Consider the following 18,109-nt stretch of genomic DNA (forward strand, 5'->3'; position numbering starts at 1 on the left):
ACAGGTAAGGTTATGGCACTGACCTGATGTTGTAGAAGTCGCGATGTGGCACGGCCTTTTGAGAAGCTAGCTCCCGCAGCTCGTTGAGCAGCACGTGCAACTGGAACTTGGACGACAGGTAGGACAGGCGCCGGTAGCAGAAGGACTTCCTGAAGGCAAAGGACGAAGATATCAGGTAGAAATTCAACCAAGTTGCAAGTGAAAAGGTTTAATACTTACAGATTTACATTACAGTGGAAGTGTTAATGCAAGAAATAGTGGCATGATTACACGTAATCATTTCACACCTCATATACGATGAATATTTTAACTTGTCGCTATCCAACCAAAACTTGATAGATCATGGGTAATACTTAAGTCCTCGGACGGATATTCAACGTTAATTATCAGCAGCGATGAATGTGACCATCAAAGATTGGAGAACTGAATAATTTCTAAACTTTGAAAATAAATCAAAAAATTTTAGGGAATAAATACTCACAGCGGCCCATCCGCGATCATGTTGCACATAGTATTCATGTCCTGAATGTACTCCGACAGTGGTATGTACTCGTATGGAACTCTTGTCTCCTGGCCATCAGCACCCTTAGTGTACAGGTTGAATACGCCGCGGTCGGGCCGTATGGTGTAGTCCTTGGGCTCGGGCATGTGGCATTCCCAGGGGTCTTTGTCCCTGAACGGTGGGTGGACCACGTGATCTGGAAGTAAATTGGCTTTTTGTAGAACAGTTTTTTTAGTCTTAGAGTACAGGCAGAAGGACAAGCGCCACAACGTATTTACGATGGCTCAAGACTGGGAGCTGGAAGCTCTGGAACGCTTCAACGCTGGAAGTCCATTACTGAAAAACCTTAGGATAAGGCATTATGACCTTATCTTATACCTCAACGTGCTTAAAACTCAAGGGATCTGCTGATCAATAACGTTACAGTCGTTACATACACACATAAAAGCTTTAAAAAACACTAGTCTAAGTAACCGAATTCGCTAAAAGGCCTGCTGCAAAAATTCCAAGGATAAATGACAAGATACCGTACCCGCTATATGTCCACTAGGACCCTTGGTGTAAGGCGCGTGGTTGGCGGGCGCGTCTGGGTCCATGTTGCGCAGGAACCGCGCGGTGATGGTGCAGAAGCTCTGGTGGGACATCTCCATGTAGCGCTTGCGGATATCTAGGGCCTGCACCAGATAGGAGGAGGCTTGTTGCAAGTCTTCCAAGGGTACCTGAGAAGAGAAGTAAAAAATTAGATTGTTTTAAGTACAGCGGAGAAGATTACAGTCTTATTATGAAAAGAGAAGAAATACGGAGCCACGAACGCAATGTAGGAGGCAAGTACTGCTACTTGTTGCCCTGCGGCAACAATCATTGCAATACCGTGCAAAGTTATCTTGGTCCGATTTTAGCTGTCTTCACAGCACGCTGAACACTTCGCTAGGTACTGTACCGTCAACTCAGACTACCCATGTAGGTACCATCGCCCACACTGTTAACTAATCCATCGGTGGACCTTATCCTGGCCGACAGTCTGCCACTTACCCCCGAGGTGTCCTCCCCGCTGATGGCGACGCGCTGGAAGTGCGGCATGACCATGTCGTGCTCGAACTCGTGCCTGCGCTCCTCCAGAAAGGCCCAGCCTAGCCGACAGTCTGCCACTTACCCCCGAGGTGTCCTCCCCGCTGATGGCGACGCGCTGGAAGTGCGGCATGACCATGTCGTGCTCGAACTCGTGCCTGCGCTCCTCCAGCAAGGCCCAGCCTGGCCGACAGTCTGCCACTTACCCCCGAGGTGTCCTCCCCGCTGATGGCGACGCGCTGGAAGTGCGGCATGACCATGTCGTGCTCGAACTCGTGCCTGCGCTCCTCCAGCAAGGCCCAGCCTAGCCGACAGTCTGCCAATTACCCCCGAGGTGTCCTCCCCGCTGATGGCGACGCGCTGGAAGTGCGGCATGACCATGTCGTGCTCGAACTCGTGCCTGCGCTCCTCCAGCAAGGCCCAGCCTAGCCGACAGTCTGCCACTTACCCCCGAGGTGTCCTCCCCGCTGATGGCGACGCGCTGGAAGTGCGGCATGACCATGTCGTGCTCGAACTCGTGCCTGCGCTCCTCCAGCAAGGCCCAGCCTGGCCGACAGTCTGCCACTTACCCCCGAGGTGTCCTCCCCGCTGATGGCGACGCGCTGGAAGTGCGGCATGACCATGTCGTGCTCGAACTCGTGCCTGCGCTCCTCCAGCAAGGCCCAGCCTAGCCGACAGTCTGCCAATTACCCCCGAGGTGTCCTCCCCGCTGATGGCGACGCGCTGGAAGTGCGGCATGACCATGTCGTGCTCGAACTCGTGCCTGCGCTCCTCCAGCAAGGCCCAGCCTAGCCGACAGTCTGCCACTTACCCCCGAGGTGTCCTCCCCGCTGATGGCGACGCGCTGGAAGTGCGGCATGACCATGTCGTGCTCGAACTCGTCCCTGCGCTCCTCCAGCAGGGCTCCCGCCTCGCTGCCGCCGAACGAACGGACTGATTGACCGCATTCTGCAGCCCTGGAAAAAGGCATGTATTTACCCAACCATCCAAAAAAATAAGTAGGCACCAAAACAAAGTGTGTATTTCACGGTTTATGTAGAGTAACATTTAACATTCTTAAAGTGCACGCGTCTCCATAAGTAATTTCAATATGGAACCATTATCGTAAGGAAGATATCCGTTCTTTCGTAATTCGTAATTACCTACTCTAAGTATTACCACTTGGATCCAACTTGTATCTAAATTCTAATCCCTAACCCTCGACTTATCGACACATAGATATAGTAACAGCACCAGTCATGGGACATTTAAGAGGAAATTTGGAGTATTTATGTTATTTCCCTTATAGGTACATGTAAATGGTCTACCGCTTAGCGTGTTAAAAGATGAAAGTCCTATCCGTCTTTCATGTTTTAGGCGTGTTGTATCAAAGATACTGCAATTCGTTTCCACATATTTAACAAATTAAAACCATGCTTTTTTTCTCCAGTCATGGACACCAAAGCTCCAGTAATGGGCCCCCGGTAATGGACGTGGATCCAGTAATGGGCCGCCTATAATGGACATTGCTCTATCAGTATAAAATATTGAAATGGGGAATAAGTTACGGCAAAAAAAAAACAATTTTTGGTATAAGCTTTTAACGCTGAATGTATTTTTCTTTCTACAGCCAATTATTATTATTAGATCCATCGAGACAATTCTAATATACCGAAACACAATTAGTTAGGGTTTATTGCGATAAAGTTCCCATGGCCACCTCCTGTCTCCATCATCAGATCAGGTCCATGTTATCATAATATTGCATTATCATCCGATTTGCATACCTAATTACGTACTTACACAAAATTTCAACTGAATCGGAAATCGAAAAGTGGGTCAAATTCAGCTACCAAGATTGGACCCACACTAATTAACAGGGCAAGTTAAATAAAAGTTTGGAAAAACGATATTAATTTATCCGAAGTCCGAGAATACGTCCTGATTGACATATTTCGTAACTACATTTTACTTCTGTATTGTTTAAACATGAAATTATGGCATGGCAAGCAGCATTCTGTCAATTGTCCCATCATAGGAGACACGCAGTTTTACAGCTCCTATAATGGGATTGGGCCAAATACCACTATTTTTTTTACATCTGTGGAGTCACAATATAGTGTGTTGTATACCTTATCTCATGGTAAATGCAAGTAACAAAACACATTCTAGTTTTCATCAAGTATTAATTAATCAAAATTTAATAAATTAACTCAACTCTCTTAGCGAAGTTGTTAAGAATTCGTAGTGGTATTTTTTTTCAGTGACACGACAACTTTTTGGTTGGCGCCAATTTCTTAAAAAACAACCAAATTTAATGAAAATTCAAACTGAAACAGCTCTAGGACTCTTATTTATGATAATATACAGCCAGTGTTTATAAACTACTTTTAGATACTTATTTTAGAGGAATTATGTTTTTTTGTCCCATTACTCGTTCCACGTCCATTATAGGGTATACTACTATAGACGTCACCGGTGCATTTATAAAATCATTGACGGAGCAAAGTGTAACTTATCTTATCGACTATCATAATATCATCCATTATTATAAGTTCAAATGGATACAGTTTGATATTAAAAAGCCTAACTATATAGATCTTATATAAAGTTAACGTTAGCCTGCCGGGGCAGCGTAGGTATCAATCAAAACACTGATCAAAACAATTCCATATCACTGCATTGCTCGTCTCACTAAAATCGATATCTAAAGATGCGAGGAAGATTCTGGCCATTATTGCCTGTCGTAATGATTAATGATAATAATGTTTGTTTCCACAGTCATTTAGCTCGGTTATTTGCGTCCTCTGTAAATACCAATAAAACATTAGCCTTTGTTGCTGTGTTAGTAGTTAAAGGAATTTCTTGTTTACTGTCTACCAGTCCTACTACTCTTAAAGTTGGCTAGGCCAAGGCTAAGAGGCCCGAGGATAAAAAGCTCAAGATACAACGCCCAACTCCAGGATAAATTCATTTTCATCACTTCTTGCTCGAAAAAGATCTTACTTCATGCAGTGTACTAAAGGGAAAAGGCCTATATTGTTCCCGCGGGAGATATGGATTGTGAAAAAAAGCTATAACTCCCTAGGGATAGGTAATATCCTAAATGTAAGTAGCTAATACCAGTCCAGGCACCGTTCTGGTCCTTTCTAACCAACGTTCGTCAAAGCTTTGACTGCTACCAAAGCGTTAGGCACCGTTCTGGTCCTTTCTAACCAACGTTCGTCAAAGCTTTGACTACTACCAAACCGTTTCAGTTTGCAGATGGGACAGATTAAATGAAATTAAAGTTGCTTTTGTCGTGTTCATTATTCTAATCCGTTTACAGTGAGTGCCAACTTATTAGCAGAAGAAACTGTAGAAACTCTTTAACATAACACTTTACTTACCAGCCAGATAAGGTTTTATATTTTAAGATTCGATCTGAAGAGTAGTTTTTAGGTGTTAATTTTTCTAAAGACGTATATTATTTGCTTAATTCTAATTTAAATTATGACTACCTACTATCTGGCAAAAAACTTCTAAATTAAATAAGCATATATTTTGGCTGACATGGCATGGACATATATTTCTCTATACTTAAAAGCTCTATAAGCTCATACGTTATCGTCAGTTTGCTAACGCAGGCGATTTCCGTTCCCTTCCTAACCAGCGTAACAAGATCCCCGTACCTATAACAACTTCGTGTAACGTTTACAGTCGACCGACCTTTCTTCTGACTCTTTCATTTGCATACAAAAGTGCAATTGCTTGCTTTGCTAGCTCCCCTCGACAGATGAGCCTAGGGCCTAGTCTTAATTCGCTCATGCTCGCTGAGCGTTGACAATGTCCTCCTGTACGGATATGATGGTCGTTGTATTGTCTACGTGACAGCGTTATAAAACGGTGTCCGTCACTTTCTATCCCATGGTGTTAAACAGTGACAGTTATTTTATCACGTGGATAAAGATGGATAAAGCTATCCATAATACGCTGGCTGCAGTGAAAAGCTCCGATATCAGTGTCAACACCCACGCTTATCTGACGAGTATATTATGCATTCCTAGGCGAGGCGAGTTCGATGCAGTAAGCTTTAGTTACCACAGGCACAGCCTCAGCTCAACTACGAATTGATAGATACCTATTTTACTCACTTGTATAACATGTAAGTATAAATAAGTACTGTCGATATAAGAGCTTCTGCCCGCGACTTCATCGGCGCATACTGATGGTTTCCGTATATAACGACTGTCCTATGCCCTTCCTCATAAAGTATATATATATATACCATATTAGTTTGATTCCAGACCTTTACTCTACACCATCCCTACTAATATTATAAATACGAAAGTAACTCATTTTGTCATTCTGAATTGATTTTGATGGAAGTTATGGAGATAATTTAAGCCCCGAGGAAGGACACAGGATGGGTTTTACCACGGAAATCCCTACGCAGACAGAGTCGGGGGTGAAAGCTAGTGTACTTATATCTACATACTACATAAAAATGGATCTACATAATATTAAAGCTCCGTGATTTTATAGTTTATACATATAACATAAGTTATCTCATCTAAAAATTAAATCATTTATCCTATTATCATATTCATTTTTTGATCATTTTATAAGTGTTTATTTAAAGAATTCTGATATATTTTATTGACCCACAAAAAAAAAAAATTAAAAAAAAATTCAATCTAAAAATTGTAGGATAGTTTTATTAGATTTTCCCTGGATTTTCCAATCCCCGCGACGCATTTTTTTTAATCTGACGAATTGAATGAGCTTATTTCTGAACTTTTGATTCTATCATTTGACATTTTGAACATAGAAAAACATGATTTGACAATAAATTGTACAAACAGCAACACTCCTAAATGTACATCGGTGGACCTTATTACAAAAGACAGAAGATCCACCGAAGTACAGTTAACAGGGTGGGCGATAGTACATGCAGAGTTACTTCATCTTTAAAAAAAATAAGAACATAAATAATCTACGGGTATTTGAGTGTGCCTCGACAATATTGAACTTTAAATAAAATCGACCAATCTTCTTGTACGAGTAACCACGATTGTGAAACTTTCGAGACAGTCCCATTTCATTTTATTATCTTTTTATATATACAAAGGTGTACAATAATAATGTATTGTTTTTTTTATATTATTAAGTCAATGAGTCCCTACTTCCACACAACACTCACCTACAGTTCCGAGACGATGTCCACTTCTTACATTCACTTTTACTTCCAAACATGATATAATTTAAAAATCGCCCAAAAATTTATTTTAAACAATCCTGTCACTACCAAATAATTTAGTTATTACTTTAAACTAAATATATCTAGTTAAGTTTATACGTACGTATGAGAAACAACACACAAAAAAATTTTTTTTGCCTTCCATTACCACAAAAACCAGGTGACGTATATAAGTACACTCAACAACAGAAAACGTTCACTAAACGGCGCCAAAAATAGTGATAATGTAATGACAGATCAAGCTAATTGCATAGCATTTGCACAGACTGTGTGGCAATTTGACACTCCCTCACTTTATTCTGTTAAATTCGGTGCAAAGTTAGTTTAGATGAACTCTATCGTGCAAAGTCAAGTGCAAACTCGCGAGCCTGCGCTCCGAATCGCAATCACATTACAAATGGCACCCCCGCGTAAGGGTTACTGCCGCATCAAGGTTGATCCAATTACCGGCTAATAATACCGACAGTTTACTGCTTATCTAGTGTGGGGTTTTATTAATATAATATCCGTTTATTTGTCTTGTTGTGTTGTGCGACAGACGAATTGCTCGTAAAATGATCTACTACTGATAGCATATAAAATTATTTTTTGCAATACAATCTTTAGCGTAGTAAGGAACTTAAAAGTCACGAAGTACAAAAAACAATCGTTCTCATCTGGTATAAACAAATTTTCACCTCAGCAGTGAGAACACATTTAAAAAGAAATACAGTATGATAGAAGTCCCCCTATAAATCAATAAATTAAGTACGCAAAATTAAAAATAAAAACAGAGTCAGCACTCCCAGCCAGGGCCGGATTAACCCTAAGTCAAAGTAGGCAACTGCCTAGGGGCCCCGCCTCGGCTAGGGGGCCCCGGCTCGTCTAGGGGGCCCCGGCAGCTCACCGTGCACCAAATAAAATTTTCTTCCATAGGGTCATAATTCATGAGTAATTTTTTAATTCTTATAATGAGTATACTTTGTTATTGTTTTTTTTCGATCCATTCTTTAAATTAATGAAATACTGTAATAAAATTGAAGCAATACGTTACAGTTTACGGGGCGTATTCTGCGTACCTGTTGTAAAGTTGTAATAATAGAGATTTTCAGGAAAAATAGTTCATTTTTTTCGAACAACCAACAACTTTTAGGTTAGTTCGACTCAGAATCACGAGGACTATTGATTAAAACAAAGAAAAAGAAAGAAGACGAACGTGTCCCCAGTTTTTCATAGGAATGCTCGACCTTTAGCCTCACTTTTTACCTCAATTTACCATTGGTTTGTGTTCCACATCTCCTCTACTTCAGCTTAGCCTTTGGCCTCGCTGCGCCAAGCTTGGCCTGCGGTCTCGCTTTTTAATACAATAGACATTGGTTCGTGTCTGTGCTCAACTAAGTATATATCCTGAAGCCTGATGAAGCACGGCTTCGCATGAAAGCTCGCCTCACTGGGGAGTTCGGACTTTTAGGCCCTGATGAAGATCGATACCCGGCCTTTTAACACGTTTTCACAATTTGTGAAAAAAATTTCGCGCTCGCTGCGCTCGCGTTTATTTTTGGTTCTTTAGTTGTATCATCTACATGTTAGCTTGACTGGTGAATGAATAGAGTTAGACCAAAGTATGCAATGATTTTGATAGCATACTCAGTGCAAGTATTATTTATACGTCATAATTTCATAGAAGTTTTGACGTTTAAAATAACACTTGCACTGCGAGTGCTATCAAAATTGTTACAGCCTTATCTTGGTCTAACTCTAGTAATTTAAGTTATTTTAACATAACATTTTAACATATGGATTCTAATCATGTGGCTCGGCGTTTGGTCTTATGGTCGGACAATCGCTGTTCAGCCTCGCAAAATATTAACTATTGCGAAAATCAACTTTGCGGCACTATAGTTGAGCTTAGCTTTCCTCGCTTAAAATTTGCAAATAGAGGTAGATAGGAAAGTGACGATGAAGCTCACATCTTTGGTATTCCACTGGAAATTGACCTTAAGCCTAACGGGCTCTCCCCACACTTGACGCGACGCGGAATCGGCCAAAACCGATAGAATAAACTTTAAGTCCACGCAATAAGAGCGAAAAAGACATCGTTCGATTAAGATCGGCTTGGCCGACGCTGAAGATTGAAATTAAAAACGCAAATTTATTTCCCTGTACTGAATATGCTGTGTGCAGAATTGACTGTGGGGGGCCCCAAGCCTCGTACTGCCTAGGGGCCCCGACATGCTTAATCCGGCCCTGCTCCCAGCCCATCTCCAAATATTATTTGGTGTTCCCTCAAACCTCTATCCCCAACTCCTACAAACATACAATAAATAAACTAAACCATGACTAACTTATTACTATTGTATTTTATTATTAGACCCAATTGAACCTAATTTTATCACACATAAAAGTCCTGTTTAGCTTGAATATGTTACAATGCATTTAACATACTTTTAAAATATGATTCGTCCAAAAGACGAATATTGCGGGGTGGCATTTAGGCAGCAGCAACATATTCCCCGAAGTTCAAGGCCTGTGCAAATCGAATTAGCAGCCTGCGGCCAGCTTGTGTGTATTTCCGTCACGTCACGTCACATGCAAGCAGAGGGATGTTATTAGGTTATTGTTATTACAGATATTAAATTAAATAAAATAAAACTTTGTACAACCACCTGCAATAATAAGCGCGAAATATGTGACAGGCTCTTTTATGGCTATAATAGACCAAACTCATTTTTTGTTTTAGAAAACTCTTGGGTAAATAAAGTTTTGGTTTATACATATAGAGCACCCACAATATTAATGTTGATAACCTTAGCTGCACTAGAGACATAGGAGACAAACGAGCACCCCTAGAGGATATGATTAGTATCCAACTTTCATACTAATCACACTTAAATATAATAATCTGGTTCATATGCGCATCAGGGCCCAAGGCTCATCAGTCCTGCTTAGGCGCTGTGGGCTTTAGGGACTCAATAAAATTCATCTTCTAAATTGTTTCTGATATCTTTTCTTAGAAAATATTATGCAAAATTTATAACTCGCGCTCCGCGAAGCATGTTATACCTACAGAACTTGAACAATTTTAACTTAATTGAAAACTGTAATTTAGTGACGTATAATTCCAAGAAGGAAGCAATTATGAGTAAGGTGCAATACGGAGAAGCCATTACCGAGGAAAAGCAAGCCAACTAACAAAACATCTATAACTTTGCTGACTCCGCGGGCGTCGCAACATTAAAATGCACCCCTAGTTTGTCAAGTTTCTGTTTAGTTTTACCTTTTCTGTTGTCTTATTTGACCCATTTTTCGCTGTTGGATTGGATTACACTGAAATTTTGCTTGCAGGTTCATTTCATATTTATGCATACTGTAGGTATCTGAGTATGCTAGTCTGATGATGGAAATGGAAGATCGCCTAATAAACTCTAAAACAACGCAAACCTATCGAGTTGTTGCTGTGTGAGAGAACTGTACGTCGATAATAGGCTGGTATATTTTTTATACGAAAATACATTGCGTTAGTGCATATTTAATTTTCCATCATATTTGCAGCGGCTATGACCAGCCAATAAGCTAACTAATATTGAATTTCCTCGTGACTCATGAGCGAGCTTGACGCTAATTCGTTTATGGGCGCTCGGGGATGATTAACGATGCACGAACTAATAATAGGTTTATTTAATTAATTACTCCATACTACTGTTTTGATTTTAAACAAAGATTTTAATAACCTAATTCAAGTGGCAACCCGGCGTCATATATATATAATATTTAATAAATTCAGTAAGTTATTGTAACTTTCTATATTATATTTTTCCGCTGGAGAAACGACGTGCAAAAAGACCTTAGCGAACTCGGAGCTGTCGATTGGACAGAAACGGCTTTGGACAAAGAAGCATGGCGGTCTTTGAGTATAAGAAAGTTAGTAACTTTTCTATAATCCTGCTGAGACAATCCTGACTAACAAGAGCACTACTAAGTAGTGCTAAATTATAATCTAATAATCTAATGGACAACTCTGACCCCGAGAATACACATCGCTCGCTAGAGATAGTAGAGATGCTCGAGTCGGTGGCGCTTCTGTCTAGGATCCTCAAAACGGACCGAAACATGTCGAGCGATTATTCGACAAAATAATACGTGAGTAACGCAGTTCTAATAAATTCTGACCCAATGAGACTTTCTTTAAACAGAGCGACCCAAATGTAAACGCGATGGACAGAAAATGTTAAACTCACTTGACATTGAGCTGTCTCTGTATGAGAAGTTTCTTCTCGATCTGCTCGATGGGGAACTGCGGCACCTCGTAGGGCGCCGACAGTTCGTTCGGCAGCTCCCGGGGCGCCTCCGCCCCTACTGCGGCTGTCGGGCTCTCGCTGCCTGGAGGACAAACAAATTAGTGAGTGTAAGTATTACTGAAAATTAAAATAATAATTAATTATAAACTGAAATAAATGTCATATACTAGGAAAAAGTGACCAAGTGATTAAAATATTTTCTGAAAATAATTTAATTCGTTCAAATACTTCTAATAATAATTTATTATAAATTTTGCTAGTATAATACTTAGGTAATTAGAGTTTAATCCACCAACGTCCTGTATCTAAATGAATTTAAGTTAGGTGGATTTCTCTTTGCCCCACATGACCTTATTTCCCTATTACATACATAATTATACTTTTGATTATACTGATAATATAATAAATTAATAAATACAAAGGACTGATCATCAAAATAAACCTTGTAGCAAAATATGTAGGGTAACCATGATATTGGTTTTTTTTCATATTTATTTAATTCAATCTCATACATACATACATATCTACATATTTCATATAAAATGCGAACAATGTACAAATATTGTAGGATTTTTATTAGTTTTATTAAGTCTTGTTGTACAAAATGTAACCTAGGTATAGTAAGTAGGTACATACGCGAGTAAAAGGAACTTCGCCTGTAAAAGAAGACAATTTGTCACGAATCTGATAGTTAGATGAAATGTCACTACACTTACATTATTCACTTAGCACTAAGACATATCAATTATATTACGAACTGAATATCCTGATATCCAGCTTATTTCTGCCCTTGCAAGCTAGAGTGGTCCATTAACCATGACCGTGACACAGACATGGGCGCTCGGTCACCGGATTACGGACGTGACTGGTTTTACATTTCATTGCATTGCAGATTCATTCATTCTTCATTTAATGATCCGTACTGAGAACTTGGGTTGCAAACGAGATATAGTGGGATTAAATTATAGTCCGTCTAAGCTATCTTTGTCATTATAAACGTCGTTTATATAAAAAAATCATAGAATATTAACATTAATGATGATATCGCCACACTTTTTTACAGAAAATACCATGCTGTGCAGGGTTAGCTTGGTCCCGACTCTACAACCATTAAACTCTGTATTGAAGATTGTTCTAGATTTATAAGGCTTTTAATTATATGGGGTCTTATAACGATTGATTCAATCGGATTGAAATACAATTATACTATTCAACAGGGATAAATTAACACGAGGAAAGTACTCTCTAGGAAGTTATTTATTTATTTATTTAATCTTTATTGCACAAAAGAAAAATCTTATAGTAGGTACAAAAGGCGGAAATAATGCCACAACGAAGTTCACAACTTTCATTTAAGATTTTGTACAATTTTGTGAATTTTGTGGGATCTGACCTACTTACATATTTACCTATGTAGTGTCGTATTATTCCACAAAGGGACCGGTGCGGTGCTAACAATGATAAAGTTTGATTAGCTAGCACAAACAAGCCATAAGCTTTAGAGGGATAATTAACGTCAACGTCAATACCATACAACTTCCCTATTCCATTTTTGATTACCAGGTCAGGTATTACTAATATGCTTAAACAAAGGAAACTTGGTAACAGAATATTGGTGGTCTCATGGATCATCATATTGAGCCGCTCCGATATATCTGATGGCAACTGTAGTTCAGTGGAAATTTAGGTCGTAACATTACGTTTAATGATGTTATTATATGTATAGATGCTATAAAATTTTAGGAAATTAAATTAGTCAGTCTAAGCATATTTAATATGAGACGCTAGAGTGACCACGTTACAACATCACGCGGGACAATTATATTTGATTTTTTTAAATGTATTATAATTGAGGATTATCACTTTTAAATTAATTGCGAATAATCAGTGAGAGCGCATCAATCTTAGCAATCGAACATAACGAAGTTGACGCGTGAATCCTTGACGCGATCGCGTGTGAGTCCCTCGTTAATGATGAAATTATCATTCCAATCATGCCGTCAACTTGTCAGTAATGAAACTGAGCTGACATGTGCAGGCAATCGATCGAGCTTTTATGTTGTCACGATAAAAATAACATTTTAACATTCAATATCGAAGACAGAACGAAGTGAGGACGCAAAATAAGAAGGGATAATGATAGCTAATAACTATCTAAGATCTAAAATCCTGTGCAAATCATGAAATAATAATTCAACCACTAACAAATTAGCAAATCGTTATGTGGATTGTCAAACATCCTTCTGATACCTTAAAGGACTCTCAGAAGGCATATGTACGAGAACATAAATTGTGTCTTCTGAGTATGATTGTACTCGACTGAGTATGAGGTCACACTGTAAATGACACAACAATCGATGGAACAGGCGCTAATTGCCCATTCACATCGCGGTTCGCGGGCGTACGCAGTTGGATTCGCTAATTAGTTGCATAGTTCTCTTTGTGCCGAATTTAGAGCGGTTTCATTTCGTACGCCCCACTGCACGCGATATAAGTATTTTTATTTATTTACTAATAAATTCGTATATTTTTTGTATGAAATTTATGGCTGGCTAGTGTTGCAATATGTATAAACTAAATCAATCGCAGGTTCTATAGTTAAACAAAAAAAATAGAGTGCATTAGTGTCTACATAATTTAGAAAGCATCTGATAAGATAATGGAAAGATGATATTACATACTTACTTCATCTTAAATCTTATTAAAAATTCCGTTAAAAGCGATATTGAGAAAAAAAGTCGCATGCACGAATAAAATATCTAAGTAGTCTATTAAACATAATAGCCGAGCCAGCGCGATACTGACAGGGTTGGTGGTGGGCGGGAAATAAAGCATTCATTTCATTCTGACAGTCAGTCAGTGAAGAAAATTCACCTGAAACCTAATTAGCTCGATTACTCGATTACAGAATATTTCACGTCAGCGATATACAGTAATTTTATAACGCTGGTAGAGCAATTAAATAATCAACCCCACAACCCCATATTCAGACACCATAAATATTGCACAATACTCCATAAAAAGGGTACTAAAAATTATAGTTACGTTCTTCTTCAGCCTCGTCTTGGAGCTCCGAGCTGCCTTGCACGTGCCATATGTCCTTATCGAAGCTATACATCTTGCTGTCCCATCAACGAACACTTGAGTTTTATTGTTTTATTTCACCAATAAAAATACTTCACTTGATTATATAGGTTTAAAATTATGTGTGATGGTTTAAACATTAATAACAATGTGACATGCGGTATGTAAATAATAATAAACAACAAGCACATGATAACTCACTAACAGAATTGCAGTATTTTAAGCGTGCTTTACTATATAATAAACTAAACAGCACAGATTATGGATAATTTCAATTGTTTAGCACAAAGTAATTTTACCAGTTTAAAGGAAACTGAGACCAGATTGTTCTAAAATGATATGCAAATTGTGCTATTGAAATTCTATTTGGACTAGATTGAGATTTAAATTGAATCGGGGCGATATTTCACCATATAACGCAATACGCAAGCAGCGGCAATGGAAACGTGTTTGCTCCGCAAACAAAGAGGGAACAGCTGACCGGCGACAGCAACAGTCTGTCTATTCATGAACCGCTTTGTTCTCGTCTGCCTCATCCTCTTGACCCCTGGTTCCGTAACAGTTTCGCGTCGGAATTCAGATTTTTGCTGGTCTTTCTGTAGCGGTGTTACCACTGTGTGGTTGCTTCTCAGTACAGCAGTTTTAAAAATATATTACCAAAAACCTGGACATGAAAACTCGACTGACCTAAATTTCGTGTCGATTTCGATTTGGATAAAAAATTTAAAAGCTTTAAAACGTTGGAAAGGTTTATCGTACTTGTTTTTATACGGATTCAATATGCCCGGCTGATGAATAAATACCTAGAGTCTGATAATGTTTTTACTGGTATTTTTAGTAATTTTTTGTGCACTTGTGTGATCCTTTAGAAGCTTTTTCATCATTAAATGAAGTCAAGTTTTTGCCTATCAAGTTTAGGTATAGGATTTATGAGTCAGCCTTGAAATACATTGAGTCAGCTTGAGCTTTGTAATGCACATGATTAAACAACAGGCAACGAATGGCTCGATAGCTCATTATCAGTTTATGGTTATGGCCGCCATGGCATAGCGCGTCACGGACCCTTAATAGAACGGGGCGAGCCAGCTCACTTACTGCAATTTATGAGCTTATTGCTTGCCTAGGTTGCCTAGCCTGATACTTACTACGTCATAAAATGTAGCACCGTTCGACAGGCACTGGTCTAACTATGCAAGTGTCGCTATGTGAATTTTATGGCTCCTCTACACTATGGACCAACGCCGGCCACTGCAAGGGACGCAACCATGCGGTAGAATGAGATAGCAATATCACTTGCTCGCTCTAACGCATAAAGGTGTAGAGGAGCCCTTACATTACAAATTCTAAAGAAGTTAAACAGTGTACAAAAGTTTACTTTTCAACAATTAATAAGTAATATGAAATGTGTTTTATGTGTGTAGGTATAGTATTTTAAGGATCTGTAACATTTACCGGCTCCATATTTTTTCAGATTAACGTGTATTGTATCGCGTGTATATTGCTGCATGTGCTTTTCTGTCAATAGCACATCCATACTAATATTATAAATGCGAAAGTGTGTCTGTCTGTCTGTCTGTCTGTCTGTTACCTCTTCACGCTTAAACTGCTGAACCGATTTTGATGAAATTTGGTATAGAGATAGTTTGAGTCCCGGGGAAGGACATAGGGTAGTTTTTATCCCAGACATCCCTCTTTAAGGGGGTCAAAAAGGGGGTGGAAGTTTGTATGGGGAATCAATAACCGCTGAACCGATTCGGTTGAAATTTGCTATACAGATAGTTTGAGTCCCGGGGAAGGATATAGAATATTCTAGAACATTCGAAAGTATTCTGAAATGTTCCACAATGATCTAGAATGTTCTCAAATATTCGACAACATTCCAGAATGTTCTGAAATGCTGTGGAATGCTCTCGAATACTCTCGGATGGTCTGAACTGTTCTAGAACCCCCCTCCCATTCCCGACGGCCTTACCAACACCCCCCCCCCCCCCACCGAGACGGCTTCTAATGTTCCAGAATTTTCCACAACTTTCGAAAGTGTTCTGGAATATTTCCACAATGGTCTAGAATGTTCTCGAATATACGACAACATTCCAGAATGTTCTGAAATGCTGTGCAATGCTCTCGAATACTCTCGAATGTTCTGGATTGTTCTAGAAATGTCTAGCCTCCGATATCCGACACCGCTCACCAGGTACAAATTTTTGTAGGTATATATTTATTTAAACATTATTGCACTAAACACGACTTCCGAAACTACTTCAATTTATCCAACTTCTTCAACTACAAAGTCTCCAACTATTTCAAGTTCTTCAACTTCTCCAACTTCTTCAACTTCATCTTCTCCAACCTTTTCAAATTCAACTTCTTTAACTTCAACATCTCCTACTTCTTCAACTTCAACTTCTCCTACTTCTTCAATTTCAACTTCTCCTACTTCTTCAACTTCAACTTCTTCTACTTCTTCAACTTCAACTTATCCTACTTCTTCAACTTCAACTTCTCCCACTTCTTCAACTTCAACTTCTCCCACTTCTTCAACTTCAACTACTTCAACTTCAACTTCTCCTATTTCTTCAACTTCAAATACTCCTACTTCTTCAACTTCAACTTCTCCTACTTCTTCTACTTCAACTTCTCTAACTTCTACTTCTCTAACTTCAACTTCTCCAACTCGAACTTCATCAACTTTTTCAACTTCTCCTACTTCTTAAATTTCAACTTCTCCAACCTTTTCAACTTCTCCTACTTCTTCAACTTCAACTTCTCCAAACTTATTCAACTTCAACTTCTTTAACATCAACTTCTCCAACCTTTTCAACACCTTCAACTTCACCTCCTCCTACTTCTTCAACTTCACCTACTTCTTCAACTTCAACTTCTGCTTCTCTAACTTCAACTTTTCCTACTTCTTCAACTTCACCTTTCCAACTTCTTCAAATTCAACTTCAACTTCTCCAACTCTAACTTTATCAACTTTTTCAACTTCTTCAACTTCTCCACCTTCCTTTTTTAACTTTTCCAACTTTTTCTATTTCTTCAATTTCTCCAACTTATTTATCTTCCTACTTCTACTTCTACATCTTCAATTTATCCAACTTCTTCAATTTAAAATTCTCCAAGTTTTTCAAGTTCTTCAACTTCGATTTCTCCAACTTCCTCAATTTCAACTTCTTCAACTTCAACTTCTCCCACGTCTTCAACTTCAACATCTCCTACTTCTTCAACTTCAACATCTCCTACTTCTTCACCTTCAACTTCTCCAACCTTCTCAACTTCTCCAACCTTTTCAACTTCTTCAAATTCAACTTCTCCAACTTCTTCAAATTCAACGTCAACTTTTCGAACTCTAACTTCTTCAACTTTTCGAACTCTAACTTTTTCAACTTTTCAACTTCTCCAACTTCTACAACTTCTCCAACTTTAACTTCTCCAACTTCAAATTCTCCAACTTTTCTCGAACTTCCAAGTTCGAGTGGAGGTGGAAGTGATGTTAAGATACAAAAATATGATTGTCTGTAAAGTCGGTTTACGGACCATACTTTTGCGTGATAACGTCATAAGAAAACATTACCATTACATTACGTAACGTTATCATGGAGATCTGTCCACAACGTTACCATGGAGATTTGTCCACAACGTGACACTTTTTCGTGCAATGCTACCGATGTTCATCGATTTATAAGACGTTATCACGTCAAAATTAATTAATAAATTGAAGAAAATAATATCCTACATTAAAAAGGGCTCAAAAGATCTTTCGTTACAAATAAAGTTCGCATTTTTGACTAATTAGTCATCCATTTTGGGGGTGAAAAGAAGGGTGTAATAAAAAGCAATTTGTTTAAAAATTATGGTACCCAAATTACTAATTCCACGCAGACGAAGTCGCGGGCAAAAGCTAGTGTATATATAAGATGAGAACCTTAATCAGTATTGAATCGAGGCGAGGCGTATGTA

At 38.9% G+C, this 18,109-nt stretch overlaps 1 protein-coding gene across 5 annotated transcripts in view; it reads right to left on the reverse strand.

Annotated features, from left to right (window-relative positions):
• Nucleotides 1-18,109, reverse strand: part of LOC134673441 (AMP deaminase 2-like) — a 71,897-nt gene that overhangs the window by 26,569 nt on the left and 27,219 nt on the right. For 3 of the 5 annotated variants that reach the window (XM_063531429.1, XM_063531432.1, XM_063531430.1), the window contains 5 exons: nt 11,006-11,147; nt 2,382-2,526; nt 1,035-1,221; nt 482-698; nt 24-149 (listed from right to left, as the gene is read on the reverse strand). In XM_063531429.1, coding sequence (XP_063387499.1) covers nt 24-149; nt 482-698; nt 1,035-1,221; nt 2,382-2,526; nt 11,006-11,147 — 817 coding nt within the window. Of the gene's footprint in view, nt 1-23; nt 150-481; nt 699-1,034; nt 1,222-1,534; nt 1,655-2,381; nt 2,527-11,005; nt 11,148-14,110; nt 14,286-18,109 lie in introns of those variants that run through there. The other 2 variants (XM_063531431.1, XM_063531433.1) reach the window with 2 other exon arrangements.

Source organism: Cydia fagiglandana, chromosome 18 (genome assembly GCF_963556715.1).
Source record: "Cydia fagiglandana chromosome 18, ilCydFagi1.1, whole genome shotgun sequence".
Lineage (NCBI taxonomy): Eukaryota > Metazoa > Arthropoda > Insecta > Lepidoptera > Tortricidae > Cydia > Cydia fagiglandana.